Source organism: Gavia stellata, chromosome 1 (genome assembly GCF_030936135.1).
Source record: "Gavia stellata isolate bGavSte3 chromosome 1, bGavSte3.hap2, whole genome shotgun sequence".
Classification (NCBI taxonomy): domain Eukaryota; kingdom Metazoa; phylum Chordata; class Aves; order Gaviiformes; family Gaviidae; genus Gavia; species Gavia stellata.
The window spans coordinates 30,771,126-30,786,328 of record NC_082594.1 but is presented as its reverse complement, the minus strand read 5'-3'; the positions used below and the strand labels follow the sequence as shown (position 1 = coordinate 30,786,328).

Sequence of the window (15,203 nt, the reverse complement as noted above, 5' to 3'; positions counted from 1 at the left end):
AGAAACCAACACCCACCTCTCTGCAACCCCCTTTCAGGCAGTTGTAGAGAGCAATAAGGTCTCCCCTCAGCCTCCTCTTCTCCAGGCTGAACAACCCCAGTTCCCTCAGCCACTCCTCATAAGACTTGTGCTCCAGACCCCTCACCAGCTTTGTCACCCTTCTCTGGACACGCTCCAGCACCTCAATGTCCTTCTTGTAGTGAGGGGCCCAAAACTGAACACAGGATTCGAGGTGTGGCCTCACCAGAGCCGAGTACAGAGGCACGATCACTTCCCTACTCCTGCTGGCCACACTATTTCTGATACAGGCCAGGATGCTGTTGGCCTTCTTGGCCACCTGGGCACTGCTGGCTCATATTCAGCCGGCTGTCGATCAACACCCCCAGGTCCTTTTCTGTGGGGCAGCTTTCCAGCCACTCATCCCCATGCCTGTAGCGTTGCATGGGGTTGTTGTGACCCAAGTGCAGGACCCGGCACTTGGCCTTGTTGAACCTCATATGGTTGGCCTCGGCCCATCAATCCAGCCTGTCCAGATCCCTCTGAAGAGGCTTCCTACCCTCGAGCAAATCAACACACCCTCCCAACCTGGTGTCATATGCAAACTTACTGAGGGTGCACTCGATCCCCCCATCCAGATCATTGATAAAGATATTAAACAAGACCAGCCCCAAAACTGAGCCATGGGGAACACCACTTGTGTTAATCACTTGCATGTTAAAGATGGCCGTAAGATACACCATAACTGAGCTAACCAAGAGCCTAGTTCTCTCCCGTTCCAGCAAGCAAGTTAATAGCTCCTTAGAGAGCTTTTTATAAGTGCATACACAACTATCCAATTACTTTGGCAACATGAGTATGCCTAAGAGAACACTGCCTAATGTTAATGTTAACCAAAATAGGTATGAGTAAGCATGTATATTCTAATGCCAAGATATTCTACCCTCCTTAAGAGAGAGAGATGAACTTCATAGGACATAACTGACGGCAGGTTGATGCTAGAATTTTTGCGAATGCAGGCAACATCTTCAGGCTGTCAGTCATATGGCACAACAGGCTCCTGAAAAAATTACCTTAGCCGGGGAAAGTAAGAGCGAGCAAGAATGTTCCTGTAGCTACTCACTGTTTGCAGATGGCTGGGCTGAAAAACAGCTGTGAAGAACGTATATAGAGGAGCTTCCACAGGAGCCTGAAGCAGAGAGGCTAGTACTTATTGAGAAGCAGTAAAAATTTCTTACTAAGGAAAAGCTATCCTTATTAGCATTTCTTATGAAGTCTAAGTGTTCATGGAACTTCCAGTCCTAAAATGTGTCTCTAAGGCTATTTGAAACAGCTCTGCCCATTTGCAAAAGCATCCAATTCCTGGGCAGCTAAATCACTCTATATAGAAATTTGATAGACCAATCATTCCCCTGCACAATGTAAAAGAACATGATTTGCAGCTTGGCATGACCTTGAAGTGCTTGCACTTTGTCATACTGTGACAAACTCAAAAGTTTTTGCCTAAATCATAGCACCAGCCTCTTCTGCAGGCTCCTGTGGTGAAAATGAAGACAAATGAGCATACCACCGTACAGCTGTCCTGTTCAAAGCCTGGTGAGAGCACCCTTTTCAAAGGGAGAGGCATCAGACTGGAATCCCTGATGAAGGGTAAGACCTTGTCACCAACAAAACTAAGCAGGTCTCCTTCAAAAGGGAAGATCCTCAACCACTGCCTGAACCATGCGTACTATGTACAATAAAGTCTGAAAGTTTACAAACAGCAGCTGACTGCTGGTTATAAGCATGTCAACATTCTGGTAGAGATCCCACTATAACAGTCTACAGAGGTGTCTGTACGAACAAGAAGTATGTGGGCATATGTGCCAGGCAAAAATGCCAAATGGTTAGAAACAACAGTAATGATACTACGAGTGCACTTTCTTGTCCAGTGTTATGATCTGTTAAGAGTTTTTGATGACAGATGCCCATCGTTTTCTTCACTGACAGTGGGAAGGTCAGGCTGCATGAACAGTAAATATGCAAATCCTGAAGATTCCAGTACTGCTTCTTTACCTTCTTGGAAGATGGTTACAGGACTGAAAAAAAATGTCTATCAGTGCAAACAAGTTTCAAAGACAATATAATTAACAGAAGAAGAATCCTTGTGGGCAAACAGGATGTCCATCAAGCTCTGTGCTGCATTCCACTTAGGAATAGGACATACATATATATATATATATAGGACATGGCCAATAGGATACTCTAATGAAGTTGTGAAAGGTGTTGAATATAAATTTATACATGCTTTTCAGCATTTGACACATGGGGAAATTATGAAGAGTCTCTGTTGGGAAGCTTCAAGATCAAAAGGGAAAAGAAATAAACAAGAAAATCTTTGCCTTCAGGTAACAAACACCATTATGAAATGCTTCTTCAGGTCAGGGAAAGGTTTAGGAACTCAGCGGCTAGTAGGAAGAAGTTTTTTTGGCATGAAATTTAAAATATTTATGTTTGAGTCCTCTGGGGACAAAGAGCAGAACTTCAAGAATATCTCAACATTAGGAACTGGAGTGCTAGCCAGCATTAGCTATACTCACAGAAGACAAGCAGCTCTTACATCCTAGGAAAGACTAAAGGATCAGGCCAGTGATGAAGGTAGATTCAGGTTGTCTGGACATCCCTTTTAAGCTACCACTGTTGTGACAGACTGAGCTGAACTTCTAGGTTTCACTTACATGTAATCTTCAATTTTGGTTTTTGGTGGGGTGAGAGCACCTGCCACAGTCCGTGACGAAGAAAAAGAAAATGCCTACCACTCCAACCTCACCATAGTAAAGGCATGCTGTGAAAACCTCTACTGCATATGCTCTTAATGAAAGTTCTCTTAGATAGGCTATCTAGCCTGAGTGAATTTCTAGTAACAGCTTCTGGATATGAACCTGGGGAAAGATTAAATTTCTTTAATGGCTGGGAGAGGACTATTAGCTGGTTCTACTCACTGCCTTAGAACTCATTAACACCTAGAGAGATTTAAAAAAAACCTGTAAAAAGGCTGAACAGGTCAATCTTATGATTCTACAATCCATAGATATCAAAATTATACCTTACATGCTTAGTAAACTAGGTCCCTTGCATCCAAAGGCGGTCAAACAGATTCCAAGACTGTTCTTCGGACAAAGAGCATAGCTACAGATATGCGGTTAGAAAACAAAGGTAACTTTTCCACATCTGAGTTCTGCTAACTCACCTTTGTGACAACAGACAGCAGTCACAACGTTCTGTTAGGCTGCTGCACATTTTTCTCAGAAGACGAGCAGGTTAACTAAGTAGATGCATACATGTACACCAGTGTGTGGCCCAATAGCCCCAAGCACAAACTGCAAAGATTGAGGCCTGTTAAGTTAGGCAAAAGCATGCTCTTACTAAAATGGACTCAAGCAAGCCTCTAAGGAATTTCTTCATAGCCCTTTTCAACTAAGTCTCAAGAGGAATACACTGAGAATATAATTTTCCTCCTAGGGTCTTTTCTTTGAGGAATCAATCAAGGCCAGGTAGATGCAAGAGCTTTCCCGAGAATTTGCACTACTAAGACTGGATAGAGAAGCCTCTAGAAGAACATACTAGTAGTGCTTCAATCTCCCTCTGACTGTAGCTGTTTATTTTAAAGTTGATGGACTTATGCCTAAAAAAGTGTACTTTACAGTGAATGAAAAGCTATACATTCACATTGAACTGGCAAAGATGTATAACTGAAGCAAGTTTTACTATCCTGAACCTGAAAATGTGGATTTATTTTTTTCCTTCACATTCTCAGGCTTCCCAAGAATCAGAAAAAGATTTTTTCCCACTGTAGCTCTCCGAGCAGGATGAAGACAGACTCCTTTCTTCAAGGCTCACTACTTTATTTAGGAGCTACTGTGGACATAAGCAATCTTATTTAAGAAAGATCCGAGGAGGAACAAGTTCAGTATGCCAGAGAAACAGGTAAAAAAAAGACATATGCCCATGGCTCCTTAATCCACCACCTGTTTAGCAAATAATTGCTTTGCCTTGCATCAATCTTAATTGGCAATTAGAGTTTTCCTGAGCTCATGTCTACGAGCTCTCTAAGGCAGCTGAGTTTGCTAAGAAAATAAAAAATAAACCTTGTGAGAGATCCTGGAAGTTCTTAGGATTCCAGTTAGCAGTCCTTAAAGGAGGACAGGATCCTCTGCTTCTGCTGACGTTAGGAGTGTTACGGCTTCCTTTGAAGGGTGGCATCTAACGACCATAGCATTGACCTGGGTAAGGACTACCTTTCTTAAAGCACACAAGCAGCCTAAGTCAAGCTTCCTCCTCACAGAAAGCCAAGCACCTAGAATCAAAGGATCTCTCACAGCAATGGAGTTACAGGCTTCATTTAGGGATGGAACCTTAAACTGAATCCTAACCATTACTCAGTGACAATAAAAGCTAGGTTAGCCAGGGTCCCTGTTGTTAACAGAGCAGTCTGCAGGTTTCTGTGATGCTGAAATTCAGTGATAAACATTCCAAATCAGACTTCGCCAAGACACTACACTAAGAAGTTGAAATTCTAAATCCTGAGACAGTTTCCATCACTAAAACTGACACCGTTACCTTGTCTGCCTGGAGAGATGGCTACTTTTTAAGCTCTTAGGCCCATTGCTGCACTAACACTACAGCCAGAGACCAAGACCATCTTTCCAGAAGTGTAGTAGGTCCATTCCCAAAATGCATAAAACACATGTTCAGCGAGGCCAATATGGAATCAGAAAAGGGCACCTGACCATGAGGAGTGTCATTTGACTGGCTCACAGTGCCAACCTATGCCTTGGCCAGGATTCTGCCAGACAACTGCTACCCTTTTATGTCAGAGATAGCTTTGTTAGCTCAATTCCGAATCCAATAAGAAGTGACTGGGAAAAGAAAAAAGTAAAACCAATAAAGTTTCTTTCTGAATACGAGCTGTGGTGTGAAGATAGTGAACAGAGATAATATATTCTTGAAACACAGAATGTGTTGCAAATGCACCTTGATGTCTGTAATCTCAAAAGAATAAACACCTCATACTAATGCATGCAGAAATTGTTTACTACTGTTCAAAGCTGTGATTTTTATTTATTCCATCTTACAAAACACAGATGTAAGCAACTTCATCAGACCCATTCATTTAATATTTATACAAAAGTTGATTCAAAAGACAAAGCCAAGACTATGTAGTACTTCAACTGTACAGATCAAGAATATGCTCAATTTGCCTGTTTTCTTCAAAAGCCAGGTGTACACTCAGCATCCGGATAGCTGAGATAAAAGGAAGATACCCCTTTGTTTTGAAGAGGCACTGGTGGATTACTAAGGTCATGCCAACACAAACATTTTCTGAATTTGGCATACTCATGCTGGGGTAGCAGAGTTAACCATAAAGATGAAGACTGAAGCAATGATATTACAACTTATCCTTTCCACTGCCAGAGCCTAATAAAATATCATAGAATCATAGAATTGTTTGGGTTGGAAGGGACCTTTAAAGGTGATCTAGTCCAACCCCCCCTGCAGTGAGCAGGGACACCTTCAACTACATGAGGCTGCTCAGAGCCCTCTCCAACCTGACCTTGAATGCTTCCAGGGATGGGGCATCTACCACCTCTCTGGGCAACCTGTTCCAGTATTTCACCCCTTTCATCATAAAAAATGTCTTCCTTATATCTAGTCTGACGCTACCCTCTTTTAAAAGTTTAAAACCATTACCCATTGTCCTACCGCAAAAGGCCCTAGTAAAAAGTTTGTCCCCATCTTTCTTATAAGCTCCCTTTAAGTATTGAAAGGCTGCAATAAGGTCTCCCTGGAGCCTTCTCTTCTCCAGGCTGAACAAATATATCCCTTCACATTTCAGTCCCAATTCTGTACCAGAAGCAATGGCCTCACATCTGCCACAGAGTTCCCACAGGAAACCAGTTGCCCACCAGCACCAGTTCAGTTGCAGCAGACCAACAACTCGGACACATGGTGAATCTCTTACTAAAACAGACTTCTTCTAGTCTCTGCAGGGAAAGATGTTCAGCAAACACTCCAGAAGAACACAGCTTCCCTCATTTAAGAGCTCTGCAGCTGCTGTTCACTCTTGATTTACAGCCTGACCTACATCCAGCGCTTAGGCTTCTCTAAGTGTGTGACTGATCTGTGCATGTGCAATTTTCTGTGAAAAGTCACTAGCAGCTCATAGGCTTCCTCTTCCTCATTTTCACTCACGTATTACTGGCACATACAAGATTCCTTCCACACAGACAATCCATTGCCTTGTCTTAAGACTCCCCACCATGCTTCTGTAATAAAATGGCCTTGAAATTGTGACCTGTTACAAAAACCAATTATGAGAATTAAATTAAAATTAAAATTCTCACTTTGCACTGCAAAGGTCTCTCCAAAGACTGCACTGGAATGCTCGCATGCAGTCTCACAATTTAACCAGATGCATGAGGATATGCTGCATTAGCTAAGCCATCTTTTACAACATTGCTTTGCTAGCAGGCATAGGCTGCCCAAGTGCTATGAACGACTCTTCCTAGTGCAGATTTCACAGTTATACAGCGAGTTTTACACTGAGTCAACACACTAATTCTGAAGAGAGCAAGCCTTCCGTCTTCGTTTGCAAATAATGAAAAAAAAATTTAGATTAAGTTGGGTGGGTGTGCGGTCCTAAGCAAGCACCACTCAGACTGTCAATGATTCAACTGGCAAACTGGAGATATGCATCAAATGGGAGATCCAAAGGAGCTTGGCCTATATCTAGAGTATTCAAAGCACACGCTTCCCTCAAGTCACTAATGAAAATATTAGAAAACATGGGTGATACCAAGCTGGGGAGGCCTTGAAGCATACTGGGGAACAGAATGGGAACTCAAGTTAAGAAAGTCTGGAAAAAGCAGATGCAATTCAAAAGACAAGAAGCAATCATGTTTAAAACTTCTGCATTTATTTAACTATGCAAATAAAGAACATAAACAACTAGCCTTGCTTTGCCGTACTGTAGGAAGTGTCCGAACGATATAACGGATCACAGACTGAGTGTGAGTCAACAACATACTAAATATAAATAGGAATACTGTGTTAAGAATTGTTTTTCACTGTCCCATTTAAACCTCAGCTGTGGCCTACATCCTTCCAGACTTCCACACTTCCAGAAAGATACAGGCAATTTGGATCTGAGGAGCAACAACAAGTCAAATCTAGGAAACAGAATGTTCAAGGCAAGGGCGAAGAACTGAATTTGTCTCAACAGGATAAACTAAAGGGGCCAGTATCAGTCCTCAAATATATTGAAGGCACCCTTCTCTTTACACATATTGCCCAAGAGTAGTTCAGCTTGTGAAAATACCCTCCAGCAGCAAGCCTTTAACATGCCTAGAAAGGCTGTTGGAAGTGTTACGAACGACAAGGGTGTAACAAATCCTGAATTTAGGCAGAGCACTGAACTAGATCACCTCTGATGGTCATGATCTTCCCAGCTATATTGGCGTTCACCCAATATAACCAAAATCTGACACTAAAATTAACTCCCTCTACAAGCACATAATCAGTAATTTCCAGAAAACAAAATACAAGAACATCCGCACCTTCTAAATGCTAAAACTCTCCCTTTTCCCATTTGGAGACTTTAAACATTCAAACAGCTGACAGCTTCACTGTAATAATATGAGAACTGGTACAGAAACTGAATACAGATTATTTCCAAGCAATACACTGGAGTAAAGCAGCACTGTTTTGTTATACTGAGCTTAAGGAGTTGGAGAATAAAAATAATATTAGAATCTGCAGTTAGTAATCTACAACTTTACAACTCTTTTATATAAAGTTTGGGGCCATAAAGCAAAGCTTGCGGTAAAATATTTTGCTAATAATGCTCTGGTGTCTTAGCTAAGTATCACAGCTGAAAAACAAAAGCAGACTCACCTTCCGCAATTCAATTGTAACTTCATTTCTGTGTCTTCTCATAGTCTGTGAATAAAAAATAAAAATATTTGTATGTAAAGAAAGAAGTGTTTTGTTTTGGAGTCAGTCTTTTCTAGGTCAAAAGTGCAGCTATTCATCAAAAAGATAAGGAAAACAGTGTGCGTAATTTATAACTCAATCTCTCCTAGCAAGATGCACGAGTTGTTTTTTGGGTTGTTGATTTTTTTTTTTTTAAAGATTATACACCTTACAGAAAGTTTTGTCATAAACCACAATAAGTATCCCAAAGGCAGAAAACATTGACTTCCCCATGGAGTTTCACTGGAATGACTCTCCAGGTGTTTACACGTGCATACCAAAAGCAGCAGTAAATACAGGTTAGACAGGCTCACATTCACATATGATCACATTCACAACCTAAACACATAACCTATGCCAGTTATCTGGCCAAAATCAACCACGACTGACAGAAGATGACTGAACTCAATGCAAACAAGACAGAATAGGCTTGTGGCAATAGGAAACAAAGAAGTTCAGTGGCACTGAGCCTACTTAGGATCTATAGCCTGAACACTGTAAAGGAAAACCAGCCAATAAGTATCTCAGGTCCTTTAAGATAGTGGGCACTCAGGACACGTTCCCTACAATGCTGCTATACCTCTTAGCTAAAAGAGATGAAAAGATTGAGAAAGAACAATTTTAGCCTAGTGAAGGCAATCTCCCCAGGTTCATTTTACAATCAGTGGAAAAGACATGTACCATCAGAATGCAATTCAGAGAAAATCAGGACTGGATGACTGCTGGCAGCCTAGAAAGATCACCCACACTAACTAAAATTAGCCTTTTAAAATACTTTCTATGTCCTATCCTTGCTACTGACCTTCACTGCTACTATCATGTTCCTTTTGAGTTAGGACAAATAACTTCCCTAAGCTCAAAAGCATCAGTGAAAACCAGCAGTACAGAGAAAACACCAGCACTCCCCAGCATCTGTCAGAGGAAATACCAAACATGCTAAAGCTCAAACACAGGTAAATGAAATGAGCAGACTTCACACCATGAATCTATACAGGATGTAGTTCCAGTGCTTAGAACACTACCTTAGCTTCACTGTTCTCAACCAGTTTGCATAGCAGTGTTCATTTAATTATTTTAGGTTGACTTGAGAGTAAGGAAGGTTTGTCTTTCTGTCCACTGCTTGATTAACCAACTCAGTCAAGTAAACAGACACAATTCTCCTTTTACATCTACAAGAATGAACTATACTACTTTAAACAAAGCAAGTCCTCATTAGAGTGAGAGGACACCAGCACAAGAGAATCTACCAGAGCTACACTTTCTTCCCCCCTCATTATTTGGCTAAACCATTTGATTCTTGTGACCATCTGAGCCTGCTGCAAAAGCTCAGTATGGTAAGACTGGATTGCTGAGGAATGGGAGAACATTGGGTAGGTAGGGAATGGACAAATGAAGAACCTGAAAAATCATTGCATGTAACTAGCTAGACCAGTCATTTAAGTTTCTCATTACATTATAATTATATATTTGAATTATCTTAAAAACTGCATCAAATGTAAGGACATTAAATAGCTTAAGAATGTTTTTCAATACTTCTTCCCCATGGTAACTCTCCATTTCAATGGAAAAATGTAGTCAGACAAGGCTGTCTTAGATTTCTCCTATAAAACCTCCTTTTCTTGATCATTCTGAATGTGCTAGACACCAAGGTCTACGGAACTTCCCACTAGTAACACCACCCCACCTCCCCCTAAAATCCAATCTTTTATTCCTACTTATCTTACATTCTAAGGGGTACCCCATGACATGACAAATCAGTTAATTTCAGTGTCCATTAGCATGTTCTCCGCCAAATCCAGTATTGTATGTGCCAGATTTGAAATCTCAGTGATTTAATTGATGCAAGGCACAATTTACTTTTAACTTTGCTCCCTAATTATAATTTGATCCTACATTTTTTTCATTTACCTATGTGACAAAATTCTAGAATGTTTTCTATTGAGCAGAAAAATTAGACCAAATCTGAAACTCTTTATGGGACAGCAGTAACATTTGCCAGGCACTATTCTTCTGGAAGCAAGGCAGATTTAAGAAATACTATATGCTGTGTTCAACAGTTCAGCAGCTTAATATTTTTTGTTTAGAAAAAAACAAATACAGTGCAGTCCCAGGCAAGGCATTACTATTCATTTCATAAACTTACTCTAAAACCTCCTCTAACAACGCTTTGACTAAAGAAAGTTACTCAGTCATCCATCCATAAAGGCTCTACTGGGAAGACTCTAAGCTTCTTTCTAAAGGCAAATAATTCACTCAGCTTTCCAATTAGGGTTTTATCTTTGTTGCATACTTCCATTATTTCAGCCACACTGATCCTACCCTATTACAATTCTGCCTCAATTGTTTTAATCTAGTTTTTTGCTTTTATCAATCTGATCTTCAAAATATTTAATTACTTCATTATGGTTTTACATTTAATGTGCAAGAATCTCCCATCTTTTCCTCATTTTGAGAGCTACCACTCTTTAGAAAGATTCTTCAAAAAAGGTTATCAACTATGCGGACATTTTTGCTGACTAGTAGCATACATTTTCTGAGCTCTTCTTAAGGCAATCTCCATACTACCTAGGTTTTATCCTTTAAGCTGTTTCCTTTTAAACTTATTATATGTAGTTTCTCTTTCAAAGCAGCTCTGGTACACTTTTTTTCCTTCGTCCTTTAAAAGGCAGAACAGGCAGTACTCACCACTAAGTCCAGAGCTGCTTCTCCATTACCAGAGCAAGTAGGTTGATAACTGGGGATATCACTTAGCCTCAACTTCACAGAACTGATGAGCGTTATCTGGCCTCCACTGAACTAAGGGCTCCCAGTCTTGCAGAGTCTCCTGCTGGCACAGCATCTTTAAAAATTCAGCATGTCAGGGGTCACCAGGATCATCCAAGAATCAGTAGTACAGTGTTAGGGCTACAGTATTCCTACAAGTATATGGGACTAAAGTTCCCAAAAAGTCTATGGTGCATTCTGGCAGTTAAACTCAGTGGCCATGGTCAGATCATCACCAGTGTTCTCAGCTAGATGTATGCTGACATTATTTCTAACCTGATGATACTAGTGTTCCACTTCATATCCCTGACGTATGAGATGACCATCATATACCAATATATTTAAGACCATGAATTCCACTTAACACATGTCAATTGTTGCAACTATAGACTGTATATGAAAAACACATGTATGCACAAATTTTATTCCCCCCAAAACAGACTTAAGTGAGCCAGTTAATTTTTTGTCCTGACTTGACATTTCATAAAAAGTAGGTATTTAAAGCTTGTGTTTCAGATGAAGTGTTTTAGAATACAGGTTATCAGTACCTTCCTACAGCCTCCGAAGAAATAAATATACCATAATCCAACAGCATACAAAAGAAGCAGTCTTAAGCACTAGAGCAAGCCTCCCTTTAAGGAAGCATTACCACTGTAAGCAGAATACCACACTTTTACACTACTTGCAAGCCCCAGCACATAGGGAACTGACAGGCATTTACAAGGGATTTATACGGTGCTAGAAAGGTTAAACATTTTCTCCAGCTAACACAGGTCAGCTAAAATAGAGAGTAGAGACCAAATTATTCTGCAGCTTAACCCCATGGATTCATTACCAGCTTTCAGACTGGGAGGACGACAATCTGCTGAAGTCTATATATCCAATACTAGTTGAAGCCTAGCAAGATGTTACCAATGGATCTAATACAGTGTTTGACATCCACAGCGTCTGACTACGCTCATTTTTCAGCTTAATGTACTCAAAGAAGTAACTTCATGTCATGCTGAAACAGCGCATCTCAAAACTACCCCCAAGACAAATCTGAACTGTTTCACTGAATAAAATCAGACTCCAAATCTCAGAAAGGGAAAACTCTGCATGGGCAAAATCCTACAAATCACAAAAACGATGACAGTTTATTCCTGCAGAATCTGAACTGTGAAGCCATTCCTAAACAGAGGGGTATTAATGCACCATACTCAAGGTGCAAAAAGTAAAAATTGAGGCTAGTAACTATCAGTCAGCATGTACTATTAAGAAACAAGAACTTACAACACTTACCAAGTTGTGCTACAACATTACATCTCAATTGTTACACTTACGTTCATAAGGCTTTTGTAACAAGAGTTTTCTTCTCCCCAGTTCACCATCTGTGAAGAACAATTACTTACCAGTGTGTTTGACAGGCTGACATAACTACAGTAATGCACCAAGTACCATAAGTCTTGTTACAAGTCAAAAGTAGATGTTCAGCAATATTTCTAATTTCAATTTCCCTGGCATTTTGTTATTTTATAAAATAAAACAGAAAAATCCCAAAATATCTACTACATGCTGTTAGATAAATCAGTGTTCTCATTTCTACCCTGTATTTCTGAATACTCTTCCAAAGCCAAATACAAAGTGGTTACATGCCAAGAATCTCTTCCTAACACCTTCCATTTGAAAGAAAAATAATCCCTTGTTCCCTCAAAGTATCAAAACTGGTATTAATTTCATATGCCAATAAAGAAAATCACCACACACATTAGGGCTGTTGTGTTAAGGGCTGCAAGGGAACCTTGTTTCACAGTGATACAAAATACAAAAATGCTAAGCTGACAAAAGACAAGAGATTTAAAAGACACTAGACCTCGAAAACAAAGCAAGCCTCAAGTCAACGCCCGAAATAAGGCTTCAAAGAATGCCTCGTCCATGTAAAACTGCCTTTGACACACTCAGTGGGCACGAGCAACACAGAATACAGCCATCCTCATCAGATCAGCATTTCAACTCTGGTATCTCTCTTCCAACAAGAAGCTGACCAGAAACTCAAAGGTCAATTTCAGAGCCACCTGTGGAGAGGGGAAATGTCTTCCTTATTTTTCAGTTGATATTTGGTTTATGACAGAACACAAAACTGTGCATAAAACTCTTGATATTAAAAATCAATGGCTAAAAATAAACCTGTGAAATTCTGAATTATCAGCGTAACAGTAACCCTTACCACCAACACATCCAAAAAATTATTTTTAAGTGACTAAACATTTGGGACCCTCTGGCTCAACCACACAAGTACTGTTTGTGAAACCCTATACAAAGGTGCACAAGATGTTCACTACATTTTAAAAAGCAAGTATCACTGCTGTAACACTACCACTTGATGTCTTAAGACAGCCCATCCACACCTTCCTGGCAAACAAACAAACAAACAAGATTACTTTGAAGTTTTGAAGAGCATTGAGATTCCAGAGGAGAGAATTAAGTCTAGCAAGCTTCTCTGGCTTCTTGAGCCTTTGTTTAACATAGAAAATGTTTAACTGCATAATACATTAAACCACCTGAAAAGGCAACACTTACAGCTTCTGTAAACAAAAAAAAAATTTTAAAAAATCAAGGAATCCTGAAACCAATCAGCTGTGCCTGTCTAACATAGGTCAGAACAAGATAACACATTTTCCAAAACCCTCTGTAGCAAATACATAATGTAGTGTGCTTTTCCTGGGGGGAAAAACAAAACAAAACAAAACTCTACCAAAGTTATACAAGACTACAAGAAGAAAATTCAGGCTAATTCAAAAGTACAAAACCACATTTGAGACATAGCAGTCAGAATAGTCCTTGTATTTATGAAAGAATGATTTAAAACATTGGTACTATTTTATGCAAATTAGATCTCATTCACAATGAAATACGGGAACTATTCTTAGGGTTTCTGATAATTTGAAATTTATACTTCATATCTAAAAATCAATCTTAATTGATTATAAGCACTTTAAAGTCCCTTAAGTATATCACTTTCAGAAACAAGAAATATTGGATACCTGATAAGATTACTTCATCCCCAGTTACAGTACAAATCAGAAAATGAAAACTATTTAAATGTGTGAATGATACAACTAGTGAGAAGCTCAAGTCATTACATTCCCTCTGTTATGCTGGGATAAAGATTTCTTAAATTAAATTAAAAATGAAGTTTCATGTACAAGGTGTTTAATAACATACATCCTCTGTACAGAAAAAAAAAATAATCAAATGCTGCCACAGTAAGTGCCATGAATTTTAAACATTTTAACCATTTTTAGCTATACCATTTGTGTCAGAGGGAAGATCAAGGCATAGCCATCATTTAATGACTAAAAATCTACCTACCATTCTAACAACGAGATCTCGAGCTCAGTGTGGTGCTCACCCAGACTAGCCACTTCATTAAGCAGGATACCTGAGGAGTGTCATCTTTTAATCAACACATTTACAGCATTTTCATTGCAACAGGAACAAGTCCAGAAAACATAAGAGATGGAGAGGCAGGAAACAGATGTTTTTGTGCCAGTCAGCATATCAATATTGCCAGCATGGCTGGCCTGCCAGCTGCCCCTGCTCTCCTGCAGGCCAACCAGCATGCATCATCCTCCAGCTAGCCCACGGAAGTGGGAAAGCTAGGCTCACCTGGACAAGACGAACACCACATACCAGTGTCAGTTTTGGCTACTCTGTGGACACAAAAGATATGTTTTGAGAAACTTTGGTAAGATGTGCGTTTAATTGCTTTTGGAAGTTCAGCTACTAAGTGGAAAAGAGAGAACAAATTCACTGACTGGTTCTAATTTCTCTGCATCTACAAACTTCATTAAAAGATAACTGATTATTTAAATTTTTTATTTCTTGTCCTGCCTCTCAACATTACAGGAACTGGTCTCAGAAAACCAGAAGATACACGCTTACAGGGAAGAGCTACCGTGAATACATAGCTGGGATAGTAAAGTAGTTTGATTAAACATACAGGGTACCCAAAGAGCTTAGCATTTGCAAGTCAATTCCAGACTACTTCCACCTGCCTAACTGACAGAAAAAAACTGGCCCAGGTCCAACAGCTGGATTGGATTTAACTAATACCTCCCCTCTTGCATATGAACATACCCTAGAGTATAGTTCAAACACGTTACAATGTAGATGTGGGTGCAATACAGTGAAAGGAGAAGGTGTTTGCATTGATGAAGTAAACACCGTTCTTTCCTAGAAATCACTTTACTAGCCTTTTTCCCTATTCCTTCTCTGACACCTTTTAACAAGCACGAAATACTGCAATGCACATGAAAATGCAGAAGCCTCAGGAGCTGGGCTGGTTTTGGGCAGGAAAAAAATTCAAGTGCTTGTTTGTATACAATAGTTGATATGATTAAGGTTGTCAGCTGCCTATCTTCGGTTAACATTAGAAGTTAAATACTCCATAT

At 39.8% G+C, this 15,203-nt stretch overlaps 1 protein-coding gene across 2 annotated transcripts in view; it reads right to left on the bottom strand.

The window, feature by feature from the left end:
- The window catches only part of KPNA3 (karyopherin subunit alpha 3), a 53,698-nt gene that overhangs the window by 25,912 nt on the left and 12,583 nt on the right, over window positions 1–15,203 (bottom strand). For both annotated transcript variants that reach the window (XR_009484250.1, XM_059823208.1), the window contains exon 2: window positions 7,930–7,974. Coding sequence is in view for 1 of the 2 variants with exons in the window: in XM_059823208.1 (XP_059679191.1) it covers window positions 7,930–7,974 (45 nt within the window). In the remaining variant the exon portion in view is untranslated. The remainder of the gene's footprint in view (window positions 1–7,929; window positions 7,975–15,203) is intronic.